Source organism: Harmonia axyridis, chromosome X (assembly GCF_914767665.1).
Source record: "Harmonia axyridis chromosome X, icHarAxyr1.1, whole genome shotgun sequence".
Taxonomy (NCBI): Eukaryota; Metazoa; Arthropoda; class Insecta; order Coleoptera; family Coccinellidae; genus Harmonia; species Harmonia axyridis.
Window position 1 is genome coordinate 10894414 of NC_059508.1, and position 18495 is coordinate 10912908.

The 18495-nt window shown below is 33.5% G+C and overlaps 2 protein-coding genes across 2 annotated transcripts; one reads left to right on the forward strand and one right to left on the reverse strand.

Annotated features, from left to right (window-relative positions):
• Nucleotides 1-7794: 7794 nt before the first annotated feature.
• Nucleotides 7795-11022, reverse strand: LOC123686011 (tyrosine-protein kinase Shark). Its single transcript, XM_045625923.1, has 10 exons — nucleotides 10783-11022; nucleotides 10592-10729; nucleotides 10188-10537; nucleotides 9883-10129; nucleotides 9471-9814; nucleotides 9158-9353; nucleotides 8763-9089; nucleotides 8569-8707; nucleotides 8299-8458; nucleotides 7795-8241 (listed from the first exon to the last, which is right to left on the reverse strand). The coding sequence occupies exons 1-10, from the start codon at nucleotides 10850-10852 to the stop codon at nucleotides 8044-8046; spliced, it is 2169 nt and encodes a 722-aa protein (XP_045481879.1). The 5' UTR covers nucleotides 10853-11022; the 3' UTR covers nucleotides 7795-8043.
• Nucleotides 11023-14351: 3329 nt separating this feature from the next.
• On the forward strand, nucleotides 14352-18402 carry LOC123685785 (lipoyltransferase 1, mitochondrial-like). Its single transcript, XM_045625665.1, has 4 exons — nucleotides 14352-15237; nucleotides 17142-17249; nucleotides 17344-17557; nucleotides 17835-18402. Exons 1-4 carry the CDS (start codon nucleotides 14749-14751, stop codon nucleotides 18197-18199), a joined length of 1176 nt encoding a protein of 391 aa, XP_045481621.1. The 5' UTR covers nucleotides 14352-14748; the 3' UTR covers nucleotides 18200-18402.
• The last annotated feature ends 93 nt before the right edge of the window (nucleotides 18403-18495 follow it).

Consider the following 18495-nt stretch of genomic DNA (forward strand, 5'->3'; position numbering starts at 1 on the left):
ATGAGCTGTTTCCAAACATGTTGTCTAGCAGATAGAATATGAAAGAAATTATTTCTTATTTTATACATTTTTATTAATATAAAAATGTAACAAACTACAGGGTGTTACATTCAAACCAATTGCCGCTTGACAATAAGTATTTTTGATAATAAAAATAATATATTTTGGTAATAAAAAAGGGTTTTTAATTACGAAGCTCGGACCCAAAGTTATGTTTTTTCAAATGGGACTACTAGGTTTCTGTGTCATTTTTTGAGAGCTTAATTTTTCCTGATTTCAATAATATATAACATCGTATGGTTTGTATCAATATAGATAATGGAAAATGGTCAAAAACCTTTTTTTATCTAAGAGGCCTAATATTTCTATGGTTTCAACTGTTGATGAGCACAGAAAAATAGAGCTTCCTATGAACAAGAGCAGTGTCCTTCTTTCAATCTGATTATTTCAATGCGTTTTACAAATTTCTACAAAATTCGAATCTGGATATACATATTTTATAAATTTTTCATTTCAAAATGGATTCGAAAAGAACGGAAATATCCAGTCATAGCAGCATAGAAATGAAAAGAACAATAGAAGGATACTATGATAATTATACGATGCTAAATTTTTCTGTGCTCATCAACTGTTGAAACCATAGAAATATTGAGACATTTAGATTGGAAGAGTTCTTGGCAATTTTATATTATTTATGTTGATACATACGACGTTATATATTTTTGAAATCGGGAAAAATTAAGATTTCAAAAAATGACACAGAAATCTAGTGTTGCCATTTGAAAAAACATAACTTTATGTCATAGCTTCGTAATGAAATACCTTGTTAAAAAGATGTATGATGTTTTAATTTCAGAGCTCTATGATCATTATTAGCGGAATAATAAATAATTTTCGATATCGCAATTTTTCCAATTTTCGCTTATAACTCGAAAACAAAAGAAGTGGCCAAAATGAATACTACTCTTGGGAGTTTCTCAGAAAAAGAGAACGAGAATGGGGTATCAGATTTTGTCTATCTCCTCTGGTTTAAAAGTTGAAGTGTTGAAACATCGAAATTTGCCCACCCTGTACATAAACATCGAAAATTGAATTCAGTTTTTCTGTCGTATGAAATAATTATTTTTCGTCTGGATAATATTTGTACATGCGACAATTAAAACTGCGTGGGGGGGTCTTCAAAACAGTAAGCTCCCAATTGAAATGCCTCCCATGTGAATGTCAGTTCACATCCCAGATGTAACAACAGTAACAAACGGTTGCGGTTAGTTGTGCAGCAATTCAATCCTTTAAATCCGAATTGGAACAACAGATCATTTCAAACTCAACATGCCAACAATTCAGATTATGCAGATTCGAAAATTATCTATTTACGCAGCGTAATGTGTATTTCAATTATTTACGAGTGTTTCCTATTGTTGTTGACTGGGTTCATTATTTCTTTTGGAAAGAGTTTTTTAGTTTGAAAAAATATGAAAAGAAACTTTTGGTGACTTGTAATGTTGTCGTATTTGCTACCTATTTCAAGAAAAAATTCAAACAATTCTCTAGAAATCTTCAGAAGAATATCCAAATTATTTTGAAGATCCAGTTATAAAGCTATGATGAATCAATCATTGAATCAATTATTTGTTATGATGCATATTTTCTCGATGATTCATGAAGATTCGAATGATCATTACAAAAAAGAGGGACTACAAGCAAGGGCGTAGATCTTTTTCTTTTCTTGGGTTTGAGTTTGAACCAAATTACTAGGAATATTTTTTTTTATTACCAATTCGGTTGTTCTTACCTCATACTGGATGTTCCTAAATTAGAGTTACGGAGGAAAATGAGAGATTCTTTGGATAATTTTGAGAATAAAAAGTCCCATGAATATGAGCCCGCAAACGCTTTGTTTTCGAGATACAGGGTGTTTCTAATGTGGCGTACATTTCAGTGATGCTTATATCACTAATTATATCACAATCTTTATTAATCTTCGCTACAGAGTGAGTAAATAAGTACCAAAACTTATAATTAATTTATTACAGCTTATTAGCTGGATCTTTATAATAATTGGATTTTTCTGAGGATTACTAGAGAGTTGTTTGAAATCGATAGTAGATATGATAAAATTATAACAAATCAAAAAGTGTAGTACTGGACCAGAGTTTATTTTTATGTTTTTCCAAACTACCAGTCGTTCAACATAAAAGAGTTCTGAAGGAAAGAATCAGGCACCCTTCCAGAAAAATATCACCCTGTGGATTTGCATTCAGAATAATCATATTATTTGATGAAAAATTCAAATTGGAATATCTACGACTAATTCTAATTAAATATCTCTATGAGAAAAAACTTAAACTTTAACACCTGTACTCAAAAACAAAGTATTTGGGGACTCTATTTCTTGAAATGATCTGAGAAATCTGTCATTTTCATTTGTACCTCCAATTGAGGAACACCGTGTAGATATAGTCAATTGAAAATCGATGTCTTCACAAATAAATTGCAATTTGAAAGAACACAATAAATTGTTCAACACATCCCAGACAATTTTTCTATGCGAATTACTCAGTTAGGTTCTTTGATAACTACATATTGATAAAATGATACAAAAAAACGAAAACAACGATGTGTATACCGATGACGAATGCAAAAATCACAGATGGCAAATAAGGGGCGATACCGAGAAAGCGGATAGATAAAGGAAAACAATAAAGCTCGGACAAAGACGAGCTCGTAGTGCAACAAAAGTACTCATCTTGAAAGCGATAATAAACTCATAAACCGTAAAGAGGTCCGATTTTTTACTGACGTGTCGATTTCAAAGGAAAATAAAATGTTTGTTATTGTTATCTTTTATGGAGAAAGTTGCGAGATTTCTGAAATTAAGTATATTGAAAATCTTAGGGGGGTTATTACCCCCAGTACCCCCCTAGTTCTACGCCCTTGTCCTTATGTACACGGCTTTTATTTGGCAAAATGGTAGCCCACTCAGTCTTCACATGGAACAAGCGCGCAATAAAAAATAATAGGTAAAACCCTTCATCGAGGTAAACCAGTCATCTAAAAAACATATTCATCGAAAAGAATCGGTTTCCAATAAGGAATAAGAATAGAGAGAGTCATCAAAAGATTCACCAAGGACTATTTTGTTGTTTACTCGAGTATTCTACATTGGGTGGAAAGGTCCAGATGCTAAGACATCTGCTGAGCGTAGAAAGCATCTTATATTCGAAGATTACCGAAGATTGAACTGAAGAAATCCTGAAAACTAATCTCAAGCTGGGCAAAACAAGGTAGGTACGACTTTTCAGCAGATGCTGTACATGGTCCATTATGCCCCTGAGGGGAATTTGTACTATACTGTATACAGTGCTACCGGGTTTTTTTTTTAAGCTAAAAGGTACAATAGGAATGGCTCAAAATGGTATGTATATTTCATTTTTGTGAAAAATATCGCTTCGGCTTCGTAATTTAAAATTGAAATCGAATATTTTGACTGCTCCTGGAATTTCAATTGTTTATTATTTTCTTTCTACTCGAAAAATATTCGAATATTTTTTTTATATAAAGGGTGATTCGCCGGGATGGTCTATTAGACGTTTATAGATTTTTTTGAGACAATTTCAGCAAAAAAAAATATAGAGTTTACTCAAGTTACCCTCACAATTTTTGTACGTAAAATCGACTGAAATAATAAAAAATTTAGGTTCTAATTTGAAAATCTTGAGTTTTGATGAATTTGAGTTATCCAAGTTAATAATCTTCTTATGAACACCCTGTACATTTTTGGTCCCAACCACAAACAGTCTTATAATACCACGTATTTGCAGAATAGAAAAAGAAAAAAATTTTTTAGAAAAAAGCTTTCCTGCCGAAAAATTCGAAAAAATGTGAGTCCTCATCGCCACCATTTTTTTCATAAAAATCCCATTAACTCATGATCCATTGAGTTTTCAACCAAGGTATGGCATATTGCCCAAATTGTCATTAAAAAAGCTATCTAATGATGCAATAATATACTGGGTGTGCCATTTGAAATAAGGAAGTAGTAGTATGTTTCCGGTATAACCGGAAGTTGTAGAGATTTGAAAATATTTTATGGAAAAAGAGTTTTTGTCTCGAACCCAAACATGCAAATTTTTAGTACAAAATTATGATTAGATTTCCATAAACGTCTAATAGGCATCCCGGTGAATCACCCTGTATAAAAGCATGAATTTTGGAGAAAATTTGCATCGATGCCTCTTGCTCGATAACATTATCCAGGAATTTTTTTGGCAATAAAATATAGAATTCATTTCACGGGAACATGATGAAATTTTAATATTTTTACCAATCCGAAAGGTCACCTTGAAACCTGTAATCATCGAAACAAACGCCAAAATAAATATTTATGCTAATGTTTTTTCAACATTTCATGGTTTTCCTAGGCAAAAACCGTAATTTATTGAAATGAAGACAGTGGTGCGTATTAACGCATAAAAATTCGAAGCGAAATTGATCTGAATATAACACCTTGATTTAATAACGCTCAATTAAGAAGCCAATTCGGTAGAGATGCGCTCGCCAGTTCGAAATTGCGTTCTGTAATGAGGTCCAGTGCGTCGCACGCACCTCTACACCATCAAATCATAGATACAGCGAGGCGAATCGAGGTGAGACCAAGGAAAGAAGGTGGGCTAAGAAGCAGATCGTCCCAAACAGCTGCCTGTATATAATGCATCTGTTCTTCCAGCTGCCACCCTATCATTGACAATACTTATTTGATTTTGATAACAGCATCCAAGAAGTACTTGTTCCTTCATCGCAAACATTTGCTCTTGGAGATACAATGACATCACACGATGTAGGATTTTGAGAACGCCATATCAGGAAGTGTAAAAATTGTGCATTTTATTGATGTTTCGCGACTAGTTTTCGCCTTTTTTCCTTTTCAGCAGGCTTCACCTGCCAACTTGTTTGTTTGTTTTCGACGTTATTGCATAATATCAAATGTTTTTCGCTCTTTTGATATAATTTATGTATGGCGACTCAACTGTGTTTTTCAGCTCATTACATAAAAGGGGTGTGCATAAATGGGTGCAAAAAATTTAACAAGCAGTTCCGGGTCAGAATAACCGATATCTTCCTACCTCCGGTCTTCGAAATTAATATTAATTCCATTTAACGTTTCCAATGTTAATTATTTTTCGATATGAATGAGGAATTCGAGGTAAAAACCAATTCCGTCCGTCCGTCCAACCGTTTAACTCTCGAACGGAATGTGCTGGAAAGTTTTCACAGGAAGATTCGAATATCTCGATTGAGTTTGGTATTGGATAGAATCTGTTGAATGGATTCGGCTATATCCATATGAAAAAATACTCATCCGATCGAACTGTTATTTAAACATCGGTTAAAAGTGATCAAATGTTGCCAAGTTTCCGGGAAATGCATTATTTTGAATATGATTCCTATTTTTTTCGTATTTCAGGTTTACAGTATCATAATTAATATGCAGAAGAAATAATGAGGAGACTTGTTTGAAAGCAAAGAAAAAGTATAAGGACAGGTGTATACAATTAGTGCTTCTCCTTGAGGGGGTTGTGTCTTCATACTTTTTCTTTGATTATTATTGATATTGAAGTAACCACACCACACTTTTGTCCTTGTGATAGTCAATTTCTAAAAATGACAATACTTAATTATGGCGATGGAGCATATTCAAATATTTGTTCAACAAAAAAAAAAGAATTTCTCAACGCTTTTGACAGTGTTTATTCCCTATATTCCTCAATAACAAATCAAGTCAGTCAACAATAATTAACAGATATTGCAAGAAAAGTTCCAAATTAAAATCAGAAAAGTTCAGAGATGTAGACAGATATAAAGAGGAAACAATATACCTTCAAGAGAAACTGCCACAGATAAAACATGAAAATTCAAAAAAATCCCACACATGTGGCTTTAGTACTGTTTTATAACATTCTCAAAATAAGGATAATTCACCTAATCAATTGTTATATGGTTGGTTTTTCGTACTCATTGTACACGAAATTTATTATTTTCATTCAAAATTGAAAAGCATCAGAACTTAAAATAACAATTAGTGGCGCCATCTATGATCTGCTGTGGTGTATCTTTCGAAATTCCCGAGATTTCATAAAAGTCGTGCGAGCGACATCTATGGAGCATAAACTGAAAATTCAGAATATTCCTACACTACCCTAATTTACCAATAGTCATTTCAAACCGCAAATATAATCAGCTATATTCAAAGAGCAATGACTGAAAAAAATTCTCTTACAGCGCTCTTAGATGAACAGTTATGGTAGTCAATGGGATTCAAATATTACAAATCATGAATCATGTATCGTTTTCCTCACAAAATGCTAATACTGCAGTTATAAAAAAACTAACTGAGTTCGAAAAATTGTCTGTGCTGTGTTTTACAATTCAATATGTTTCATTCAAATAGCAATTTATTTGTGAAGAGATCAGTTTTGAATAACCTATGCAGGGTGTTCCTAAATTGGAGTTACAAACGAAAATGACAGATTTCTCGGAACATTTCAAGACAAAGAGTCCTATAACATGAGTCCACAAACGATTTGTCTTCGAGATACAAATGTTAAAGTTCAAGATTTTTCTAAGCACCTTCTCTTCTCAAGATATTCAACTTGAATTTGGCATAGATATTCCAATTCAAAGTTTTCATCATGTGATATGCTAATTTTGAATGCAAATCTACAGGGTGATATTTTTTCTGGAAGAGTGCCCGCTTCTTTCCACCAGAACTTTTTTTTGATGAACCACTGGTAGTTTAGAAAAATATGACAAGAAACTCTGGTCCAACACTTTATGGTTTCTTGTCAAACAATTCAACAGTCATCCTAAGGAAAATTCAAATTATTATGAAATCCAGTGAGCTGTGATGAATAAATAATTAATTATAAGTTTTGGTACTCATTTACCCAATCTGTAGAGAAGATCAATAAAGATTAGATGAACTGTTTTATGCATCACAAAAAAGTAGGACTACAAGAAACACCGTGTATCTCGAAAACAAAGCATTTGCGGGACCATGTATAGAACACTCTATTCTTGAAATTATTCAAGGAATTTTTCATTTTTCTTCGTATCTCCAACTTAGGAACAATCGAATAAAAAAAAAGCTATCATTTCGAGTAATTTTTGGTTCAAACTTCGTTATCAAACCTTTCTTTCTTATATTACAAATATGAGTAAACGTTGTCGTCAAAAAAAAAATATATTTTCGATTACGCCCCCTCCAAAGCAAAAAAAAGATCTACGACCTTGTCTACATGGTGAACCAACAAATAACCTCTATAACACGAATAGGAATCGATCGAATATTGTATGCGTATTCAGTTTGGGTGAATTTCCTGATATTCAACACCTCGATTATGAAAATTGGTATAAAAGAAGGTGGTCCATAGGAATTTTAGCTTTGCCTTGCTTATGCAATGGGAATGAAAAGGTATATAGGAATCGCAGCAAATTCGAATATGCTTCGCGCATGCGTGAATTAGAGCTTCTCGATAGAAAATAACCCAAACAAATGTGATCTAGGACTTTGGGAGTTAAGGACAAGAAAATATAGTGCCGTAACCATTGTAGAGTATTTTTTATTGTGCTAGTTGTCAAATGTTAGATGATGGTTCTCCACAAAAAAAAAAACTTCAGGAAATTGATCATATTCTGGAAAAGATGGATTGATGGATATTGCTTCGGGCAGCGGACAGGAAAAAGATGATGAAACTTGTGGACAGAAATAAATGGAAAAGAACTACTCGAAAAATATAAATATGAAAAAGAATTGTATAATAAAATCATCTCAACATACATAGTAAAATACATAGAATTATATATTCCAATGTGCTATTTGCACCAATCAACATTATTATAAACGATCATATGAAATTTTATTGGCACTTGAATCACTTTATGTAACAAAAATAGGACGTCTGGAATATTATCTGATTCATTATTTCAAATATATACTTATAAAAAATCACCTTCATCACTTGTAATATCCTAGAATTTCTCATTTCATGCAAGATTAGCCTGTGGTAACAATTCTCTTATATTCATATATTCTGTATCCTGGCAGAAATGATTCAACAGTTCTTTGAACCGAGGTCTGTCCTCTGGATTATATTGCCAGCATTGTCCCATAATTTCGTAAACATTGTCAGGGCATGCTGATGGTTGTTCCAACCTTCCACCATCTTCGATAAGTTTAATGGCCTAAAAAAAATCAACCCTCAATAAGAACTACTTCTACGGGGAGTAAACTCGGTTTACCTCTGAACCTTTCATATCACCATATGGACTAGCTCCGAATGAATACATTTCCCAAATTGTTACACCAAAACTCCAAACATCACTTTTATGATGGAAATTACCAAAATTATATGACTCTGGAGCGTACCACTTCAAAGGCCATTTTCCACCCTGCAGAGCCCTGGCAATAAATGAGAATAGATTTTACAAATTCTCGATTAATAAAAACTAAATTAAAGCAATACTTGCAAAGATTTTATACGAAATAAATTAAGACAAATTCAAACTTACATATAATACTCATGCCCAGCATTCAATGCTCTAGATAATCCGAAATCACTAATTTTGGCTTGATGCTGTGTAGCCAAAAGTATATTTCTGGCAGCTAAATCCCTATGAACAAACCTCTGTTCCTCCAAGTAGTTCATTCCTGTAAAAAAAAATTATTAATAACAGTTGTACCCAGTTAGATTCACTCCACTTACCACAAGCTATTTGGGCTGCCCAAATCTTGAATTCATAGTTTGGATTTATTCTTTCCCGAAACTCATATAAATATCGTAATAGAGATCCTAAAGGCATTAGTTCTTGAACCATTAACAGATTTGTTCCCTTGCACAATCCTAACAATTTCACAATGCAATGATGGTTTAATTTGAGCATAATATGTGCTTCGCTCAAAAAGGCAGCTTTATTCATCTCCATTTGTTCACTTCTCAAAGTTTTAATTGCGACTTTTAAAACTTCTCCATTCGGTTTAGTATAAGTTCCTTGAAAAACAGATGCAAATTCACCTTCACCAATTTGGTTTCCTGAAAAACGAATTAATTTCTGCAAGTTTTTAAAAAGTATGTGTAAATGAGGGAAAATGTTTCTTTACCAAGAGTAAGGCTTTCAGGTGCTATGTAATCATCGTTTTCTTCCTTATTATTATTATTATTTACAGCTAAGGAGAGATTGGACTGGAATTGTATGTGTTCGAATTGAGAAGGATAAGATTTTTTGTCATCATTCAAAGTATTCATCTTCAGGGCAATTGTCCGATGGACTTTCTTTATTCTTGGCATAGTAGAGCACTGTATCAAGCAATAACCATTAATTAATAAACCCACTCAATTAAGAAATAACAATTTTAGGCATTTGGCCAAAATTATAATATATATTGTAAACATTCCATATTACTGTATACTTACATCAGGAACTTGGGGTTTGGGTTTAGGGGGAACTGGAGTTATCAAAACTGTAGGCAAGCCATCTGAGATAAAACTATAATATTCAACGATATGTTCTAGGGATTCAAGAAAGGGTCCGTCATCAATAAACAGGTATTTTCCTTGTTGACTTATGATAAAATTGAAAAAGACATTTCCATTCAAGAGCGTTAGCACATCTCCTTTGTTCCTATTACTTGATCTGATCAGGAATGTGCCATCTTTTGTACTATAATTTCTAATGAGTTCCTCTGCTTCTCTTCTTCCTAAGGTACCATGGTACCATTGACTGGCGCAAGTTTTTGGAGTGGGGCATTTATAATTTTCTGGAACAAATTAACCATTTTAATGTTTATTATTACGGAATTTTCAACTCTCAACGAAACCACCCTACCTAATATTTCAGCACAATCAATATGACTATTATTCCTTGCTATCTGAGAAGGCACGAGACCGGATCCATTTCTAGGGTTGACTGGCGCATTCAAGCTCAACAATTCTCGGACAACTTCCTTATGGCCATTGGCACAAGCTTCATGTAATGGAACCGAACCATTTTCTGTATTTCTAGCCTGAATATTAGCTCCTCCTACTTGTACCAGTAACCTCACAGTTGTTGGAAAATTATTTTGACAAGCATACTAGAAATAACATGTGAATTAGTTATTCAGTAGGAAATACCTTACAAACTTTATTTACATGTAATGGTGTAAAGCCTGCTGTATCTCTTGAATTGATATTAGCACCATATTCAATTAGTTCTCTCAGAATATCATCATTTCCTTTAATACTGGCAAGATGAACGGCAGTTTGACCATACTCATTTTTTGCTTCATGTCTATAACCAGTTCGTAAGAGTTCTGTTACTACTTTAAAACTACCTTCACTAGTAGCTCTATGCAAAAGATTACTACGGCCGTGTCTTCTCAAATCGTGAGGTGGTGGATCTTTTTTAACATATTCTGTTAGTTTCAAACCTTCTGATAGAAGACCAGGGTTTTCTTGATAGTATTCAATAAGACATTCTAAACCATGGATTGTAGGTTCATCTAAAAAAACAAATAATTGAAAATAAATTCGTTATAAGCAATTACTATACTTACTAATGGAGAAAAAAACGTCTTCTGTATGTCTTCTAATTTGAAAATGACGTACTTGGTTATCATGGAGTGCAGATAAAACATAGTCACCTTTAGATGATTCACTCTCTCGAACTAAAAATGTACCATCCACGTGAGAACCTGAAATATTGATTGTAGCTTTATCGGTTTAAGGCTATTGATTTTAGACAAACCATTTAGTAATAAACTATCAGCTTCTTCTCTACTGAGTTCTCCATGGTACCAACAATCATTACCATTCATTGTTAAGTTGAGCAGATATATTTGAACAGTTACTGATTCTTAGGCATAATTAAAATTACTATAATATATTTCAGTCTGTGTACTACATAATACAAAAATAATGGAATTCAGGTAAACAAAAAATAAAATAAATGACAATAGTCATATTATCAACATGTCATGTCATGATTATTTTATTAGTGATTGAATCATTCGATTGAAAAATAATCGTTAATCCGATTCTTGTCATAATTGGAATCATTCCATTTAGAGTATAATCGAATCATTTAACAGAAGCTACTGTAATATCCATTTTGTTATTTTATTTTACGATGAGCCTCAACCGAATTGTACTGGTAATTAGTTCCTGAAGTCCTATATTACAGAGATCTCATGAATAATTAGAGAAAATTTCCACTAATTTAAACGTTTAAGATTTTGAAGATTTGAAACATTCGGTTATTATAATCATTCAACATTATACCGTAATCGATTTTATCAATTAAAACCATAGATCTAGAACAAATTCATTGAAAAAATCCATCATTGCGAGAAAAAAACACTGTCAATGTTACTAATAACGATGAAATAGATGGCCCATAGTTCCTTAGGATCTAATTGTTTCTAAAAAAGTTGCACTCGAAGAAAAATAATTTAAACGTTTAAGATTTTGAAGATTTGAAACATTCAGTTATTATAATCATTCAATATTATACCGTAATCGATTTTATCAATTAAAACCATAGATCTAGAACAAATTCATTGAAAAAATCCATCATTGCGAGAAAAAAACACTGTCAATGTTACTAATAACGATGAAATAGATGGCCCATAGTTCCTTAGGATCTAATTGTTTCTAAAAAAGTTGCACTCGAAGAAAAATAATTTAAACGTTTAAGATTTTGAAGATTTGAAACATTCAGTTATTATAATCATTCAATATTATACCGTAATCGATTTTATCAATTAAAACCATAGATCTAGAACAAATTCAGTGAAAAAATCTATCATTGCGAGAAAAAAACACTGTCAATGTTACTAATAACGATGAAATAGATGGCCCATAGTTCCTTAGGATCTAATTGTTTCTAAAAAAGTTGCACTCGAAGAAAAATAATTTAAACGTTTAAGATTTTGAAGATTTGAAACATTCAGTTATTATAATCATTCAACATTATACCGTAATCGATTTTATCAATTAAAACCATAGATCTAGAACAAATTCATTGAAAAAATCCATCATTGCGAGAAAAAAACACTGTCAATGTTACTAATAACGATGAAATAGATGGCCCATAGTTCCTTAGGATCTAATTGTTTCTAAGAATGTTGCACTCGAAGGAAAATAAATGCTGACGTAACATATCTCAACAATTATTTGAAATTGAACCGAGCATAATTATGCATCAATAATGTTTCGGCATTATTGATAAGGAGCAATATAAAATATTAGGTACTTACAATCAAACTTCAGTGTTGAAAGTTGTAGGACACATCGATATCTTATGGGGACTTCCCCGGTTCATGAAAGATACAAGGAATATACTCTCTGTGTTCACTTGAATCTGATCACAAAAAAAAATGAGAAATTACTGGCTCAAAGTCAGAAGCTTTTGTGAGCGTGTACAAATTCGTATTTATCTCAAATTTTTTTTACGAAATTTCGCATGTCGATTTTTGGCCGGGTCTTCCATACACAAATCTGAAAATGAAATCAAAACTTTTGAGTTGATTCACAATATTGGAGTATTATGTCGTGAAAAAATAGAACAACTGATGCTTTCAACACAATTTTGTGGTTTTCAGCCAGTCATCAAACCTTGGTAGTTGAGGAATGGGACCAAAAGAGGAAGATTGCGTTCAGGCTGACAATCAATGGTCAAAGGGCCAAGTCTCTTCTCTTTTACTCAACGAGCTGGACCAAAAAAGTTCTCTCACTTAGTAAACAGGAACCGTGGAAACTGACGGGACATTGTCCCGTGAGATATCTTCTGACTTAATATGAAGAAATATGCGGCTGAGGCTCATCGAATTCTCTGAAATACCTATGGTGAGGCCGTTATTAGTGACAGATTGTGATTTTGACGTCGAAGATCAGCATAGCGGTGGAAAAGAGAAGGTTTTCGAATATCCAGAATTGGAGTCATTACTTGATCAAGGCTCGTGTCAAACACGACAAGAATTGGCAAAATTATTGAAAGTGACGCAATAAGCCATTTAAAAACGCCTGAAAGTCATGGGAATGATTCACAAACAAGGAAATTGGGTGTCGTACGAGTTGAAGCCGAGAGATATTGAACGGCGTTTGTTTGCTTGTGAGCAGCTACTTGCAAAGCAAAGACGGAAGGGATTTCTGCATCGCATTGTGACTGGAGACGAAAAATGAGTTCATTACGATAACCCCAAGCACAGAAAATCATGGGGATATCCCGGCCATGCTTCCAGGTCGAGGGCCAAACCGAATACTCACTGTTCCAAGGTCATGCTCAGTATTTGGTGGGACCAGCTAGGTGTAGTATATCATGAATTGTTAAAACCGACTAAAACAATCACAGGCACTCGTTATCAAACTCAATCAACGCTATTGATTCGAGCAATGAAAGACAAACGGCTGCAATACTACGAGAGACATGATAAAGTAATTTTATAGCATGACAATGCTCGACCCCGTGTTGCGAAAGTGGTCAAGACATTCTTGGAAACGTTGAAATGGGAAGTCCTACCCCACCCGCCGTATTCTTCAGACGTTGCTCCCTCGGACTATCACTTGTTTCGATCAATGGCACTAGCTGACCAGCACTTCCGGTCTTATGAAGAACTAGAAAATTGTTTCGATTAATTAATCGCTTCAAAAGATGACCAGTTTTTTCAACGCGGGATGCGTACGCTGCCCGAAAGATGGGAGAAAGTTGTGTCCAGCGATGGACAATACTTTGAATTATAAATGTATAACCAGTTTTACACAATAAAGCCTCGAACTTCGGAAAAAAAAACGGTGGAAGCAAAAGTGTACGCCTATGTAACTGAAAAAATTCGAAACAAAACGAGGTATTCAGACCTCGGTCTGTCGGATAGTCGGTCAGGCAGAATTGACTTTAACCTCGAATTTTTCATCGTTGAGTCGAATCATTTATGACCTCTGTCTTATTAAAATTCAAAAATTTTCTTGGAAAAAGTGCGAAAATATTGTAAGTGATCATTATCTCGTAAGAGAAGAGACACGTTCCATTGTTATGATATTAGGACACAATGTCACTTTGTAAGATCATATAACAATCCCATATTTTGATCACGAGTACGTTGAGAGGCTCCAGATAAAATTACTCGTCCTCCAAACTTAATTTACACAAAATCAAACGATTATTCTATAAAAATAAATCTGCGCACATTTGCGTTCTGTGTGAAAGTGATAACGCAATTGACACAGTAAAGCTTTATCGCTTAAACTTTATGCCTTCAGTGCACCGGTTCGTGACCCTTTTGCGATAAGTGTACCCCACATGAGCTATATAAATCACTAAATAGACTTCGAGCACAATACAGTCTGAATCATCAATCACAACAGGTTGCTAGTTGTGTCTTCAGATCAGTTTTTCTATTCAATATAGTGACTTAAAGTGCGTGTGATTTTAACAGTGTATTCTTTTCGATTTCAATCGTGTGTTCTTTTTCCCCCAACCTGGCAGTAAAGAGAGGAATGCTGAGGACTGTGGTTGATTGTTTGGGTCTTCGGGTCAGATTAAACGCTCTCCACCAAACTTGGAAGTGGCTGCACCAAACCATTACCCTTCACGAGTATCTGATCGCCCTTACATCGTCTCATAAAAACATCCACTGAGCTAGGCCCCTTTAGCACGTAAATTTCCATTTCATTAAACCAAAGACTCATATAATCAATTTTGTGATCTACTATTAAGATGGCATTGTTTAAAAGCGCCATTTTCAATGCCAAATCGGCATATTTCTTCCGAGCAGTCGCCAGGAATTTGTCGACTGATTCAAGTATTAAAAAGTCTGTGTTCATTTCCCAATCGAAAGACATTTACGCCAATTTGGCGCTTCAAGATTGGATTTGTAAAAATGTGGATTTGACCGATCATCATATCATGATGTTGTGGCAGAATGAACCCTGTGTCACAATTGGTCAAACCCAGAACCCCTGGTATGAGGCAAACGTTGCTGAGTTGTCCAAGATCACCGGGGTTGGTGTGAAGTTAGCAAGACAGAAAAGCGAGGGACCTTCCATGTACCACGATCAAGGAAATCTCAACATCACCTTCTTCACCCTTAAAGACCGCTTAAGCCAGGTTTACGATATGGAGATCATTTCGAGAGCTGTCTTCAGAGAGTTCTCATTGAAGATAGATATGGTCCAAGATGAGTTCAAGATGAGAGGAAACTACACTGTATCCTTTTGATTTTAGCAATTAATATGAGGGGTGGGAAAAATTCAATTCAATATTGAAATAATAATTTCAATACGAAAATGTAATCGTTTTCGAAATCTGTGAATTGAAGGCTAATTTTGATTTTTTCAGTTAGAACACTATCAATTTTATCTCACAGAATCATTGAAGGAAACACTGCAAATTTTTCACTAATATTCATTAATTACAATAGTATAATCTGAAATATTTAAAAAACCAGTCAGTTTCGAGTGGTTTTTAACTCAGGTTTTTGGCGTCGAAACTAACCACTTGGTTATAAATCTAACGAGGTATGTCAATGTGACTTCAAAATTTTCCAACTCAATATATTTATGATAGATTTTTATTCAATATCATTGTACCGATGAATAGTTTTCGAGAACTTAATTCTGTTGATATCTAATATCGTAAGATTTTACGACTGACTATCTGAAAAGAACATTGCAATTGAGATTTATCAATTGAACAAACTCGCATCATTTATTTTAAAGGCTGCAATATGCATTTATTATATCGTTCTACTTTTGTTGGAAATATTCAAGAAATAACAGAGTTTTACATTTATAAAATTTGAAATTTTTCATCAAAAGATGATTAAATTTTCTGTTTACAAAGACTTTGAACTGTAGTAGGTAGTATAAATAGTATAATACGTTAAGAAAAAATAGAAATCCTCATTCTTCGTTATTGACTACTTGAATAAATGAGCTATGATTCTAGAAATATCAGACTTTGATTCATTGAGATTTTTATACATGAACAACTGCAATGAATGCGTTTCAAAGCGAGTAAGACAATTTGAGGTCGAACTGTACGTATCAGTGGGTTCAAGAGGCCAAGGCATCGATGAAAGATAATAGCAGTTTTTTCTCAAATGCAATATAACACAATTCTATCATTCCTGGTTTTTGAGCTGTCGTGTCTGAATCGATAGCTCTATTGAATTGAATTGAATGACGAATCCGTCCTCAAATTCTGTCTGTACGTCAGTATGACTGAAAAAGAGAGTGAGGATAGAACACAAAAAAACATACAAAAACATTCATGAATGAATCAATACTCAAATATTCCTAACTTCACGTCAGTGATTTTTCATTCTCTCTTTCTATATTATTCTTGAATTTTTATTATTCTCACCAGTACGAAATTCTGTGAAAAAATCTTGAAATATTTTATTAACAAGCCTCAAAACCTCATGATTTGAGGTCATTGCTTTTCTGATTTTCTCATTCTATATCCATTCAACCTGATATTTGCTCATATTCCGCTCAAAAATGACTCTTTTTCGGACATTGCGTTTTATTTCGGAAAGAGAAAGAAGTCTAATACTTAATAATTGTATTCTCTCAGATATCTAAAAAAAATATGTTTGCCTAAAGAGTTATTTCAAGTACCTGTGGACGAGATAATGTTTTGAAGAAAAACATTTGATTAAGATGTTTTTTTCGTTTAACGATTATAGTTTTTTCCCATAAGAGTTAATCTAACATCAACACGACTTTATCCTTTATTTGTTTCTTTTATGTCACCAAAACAAACCAATCTAATCAACAATTAATAACAATAAAAACAAAATTAAACATAAAGGACGGGTGGTCAAAGTATCCGGAGTCTATTTGACTTTGATAATTTTGCAAATGATATCGCTGTAATTTTTGACATCGTGACCTTTTCATCTGTCTGGATTATTTTCGAAAACATTACCCTTTTTTTTTCAAAATATACAACTGGTAGTAGTTCCTGTTGAGAAATTTCCACTGATAAGTCATCGTGAACTTTGGATTATACTCAATAAAAATGTTCTTTTATGTGTTTAATTTTAGCATCGAAGGGAATTGATATCAAATTGTTTTCGACCGATTTTTCCTTAACGAATTTTAAAGATTTCTGGTACAACCAAAAAGGTGGATGAAGTAAACGCCTACCACCATTGCAGTCTAGCGGTTAGTGTGAACAAAGCAGATCGTATTAGAACTCTAAAGAAAACAGAGGTTGGTATTTCTACATAATTTTTTGTAAGCCCAGAAAATTTTTGAGAGTTTTCTAGTTATATTTCAATAGAATTACTCAAACTTACTATTACAGATTGGTGTGCAGAATGATAAAAAGGACCTGAAAGATTTGAAAATAATGAATATGTGCGAGGAAAACTCCAAGGTCAATGTTGGAAAACTGGTCAAGGCACTTGGTTGGGAATTTTTGAGAACTCATGCTTCTGTTGTAAAAGACGGTGGCAATAACTTGGCCAATCAACAGAAAGGCTTCCAATTGATAAATCCTACTGATAGTTGGTTTCCAGGTAATTTCTATATATCAGAAGATTTAAATGATTCAGATTGCGCGCTGGTTGATATCGTTATTTATCGGAAAAACGTTTATGGAATTCATCAAAAATTTATTGATTCTCAGATCTTTGCAGTCTTATATTCCTGCTTTTTGCGCGTTTATTTGAGATATCTCTTCGCTGGTTAATGAAGTAATTTTTATTTTTTTTACATATATACGAATTTGAACAAGCGCTTAATAGCTTCCGACTTCACGTCAGTGCTTTTTTAACTTTTTTTTACTATTTTAAGGCCTAGCCAAAATCCGCTCTGATTTGACAACATGGGAATGGATTTATGGTCAAACGCCAGATTTCAAGGTGAACAGCACTCTTTTTTTACCAGAACAGTTCAGTAGTTTCATGGACGATGGCTGTAGTAACCTCAACATGGAAATCACAGTCAGTGGAGGCGTAATTAAAGATATCACCCTTTCCATACCTCCGAATGTGGCCAATAGTGGATTTGGTGGAGTTATCAACACTGTGACAACAACTTTGATTGGTCGAAAATTTTCGCCGGACCTCATTGAGAACCTTCAAGAATCCATCAAGAACTTGGGTGACGACAAATCATGCAGCAATTATCTCCCAAGACAAATAATGACTTCTTTCTGAGGATGGAAACATGAATTTTTTTCTTTGATTTAAGCTGAAATGATATATGTTGATAATCCAATCTGTTTTGAAATAGAGAATGTCTTTGTATTTAGATGCAAAAATTATTGTGGGGATATAATTAGTTTAGAATTTTTACTGAATTATTTTATATGTGATTTTGTACCTAGTTTTTTAATTATAATATATTGATAGGAATCTCAGTTTCGAAATGTTGTTTATTTTTTCAGGTGTTCCTAGTATCAACAAAGATCACTCTTCAAAATATTTAAACCAGTTTAAGATGAACTCATAGA

Excerpts from the sequence above, each read along its gene's own strand:
- LOC123686011 (XM_045625923.1), bottom strand. The coding sequence starts at position 10,852 with ATGAATGGTAATGATTGTTGGTACCATGGAGAACTCAGTAGAGAAGAA. Across the intron at positions 10,538-10,591 it reads AGACGTTTTTTTCTCCATTA|ATGAACCTACAATCCATGGT; the intron begins GTAAGTATAGTA and ends TTGTTTTTTTAG. Across the intron at positions 9,815-9,882 it reads TGATTGTGCTGAAATATTAG|AAAATTATAAATGCCCCACT; the intron begins GTAGGGTGGTTT and ends AATTTGTTCCAG.
- LOC123685785 (XM_045625665.1), top strand. The coding sequence starts at position 14,749 with ATGGCATTGTTTAAAAGCGCCATTTTCAATGCCAAATCGGCATATTTC. Across the intron at positions 17,250-17,343 it reads GAACTCTAAAGAAAACAGAG|ATTGGTGTGCAGAATGATAA; the intron begins GTTGGTATTTCT and ends TTACTATTACAG. Across the intron at positions 17,558-17,834 it reads TACTGATAGTTGGTTTCCAG|GCCTAGCCAAAATCCGCTCT; the intron begins GTAATTTCTATA and ends TACTATTTTAAG.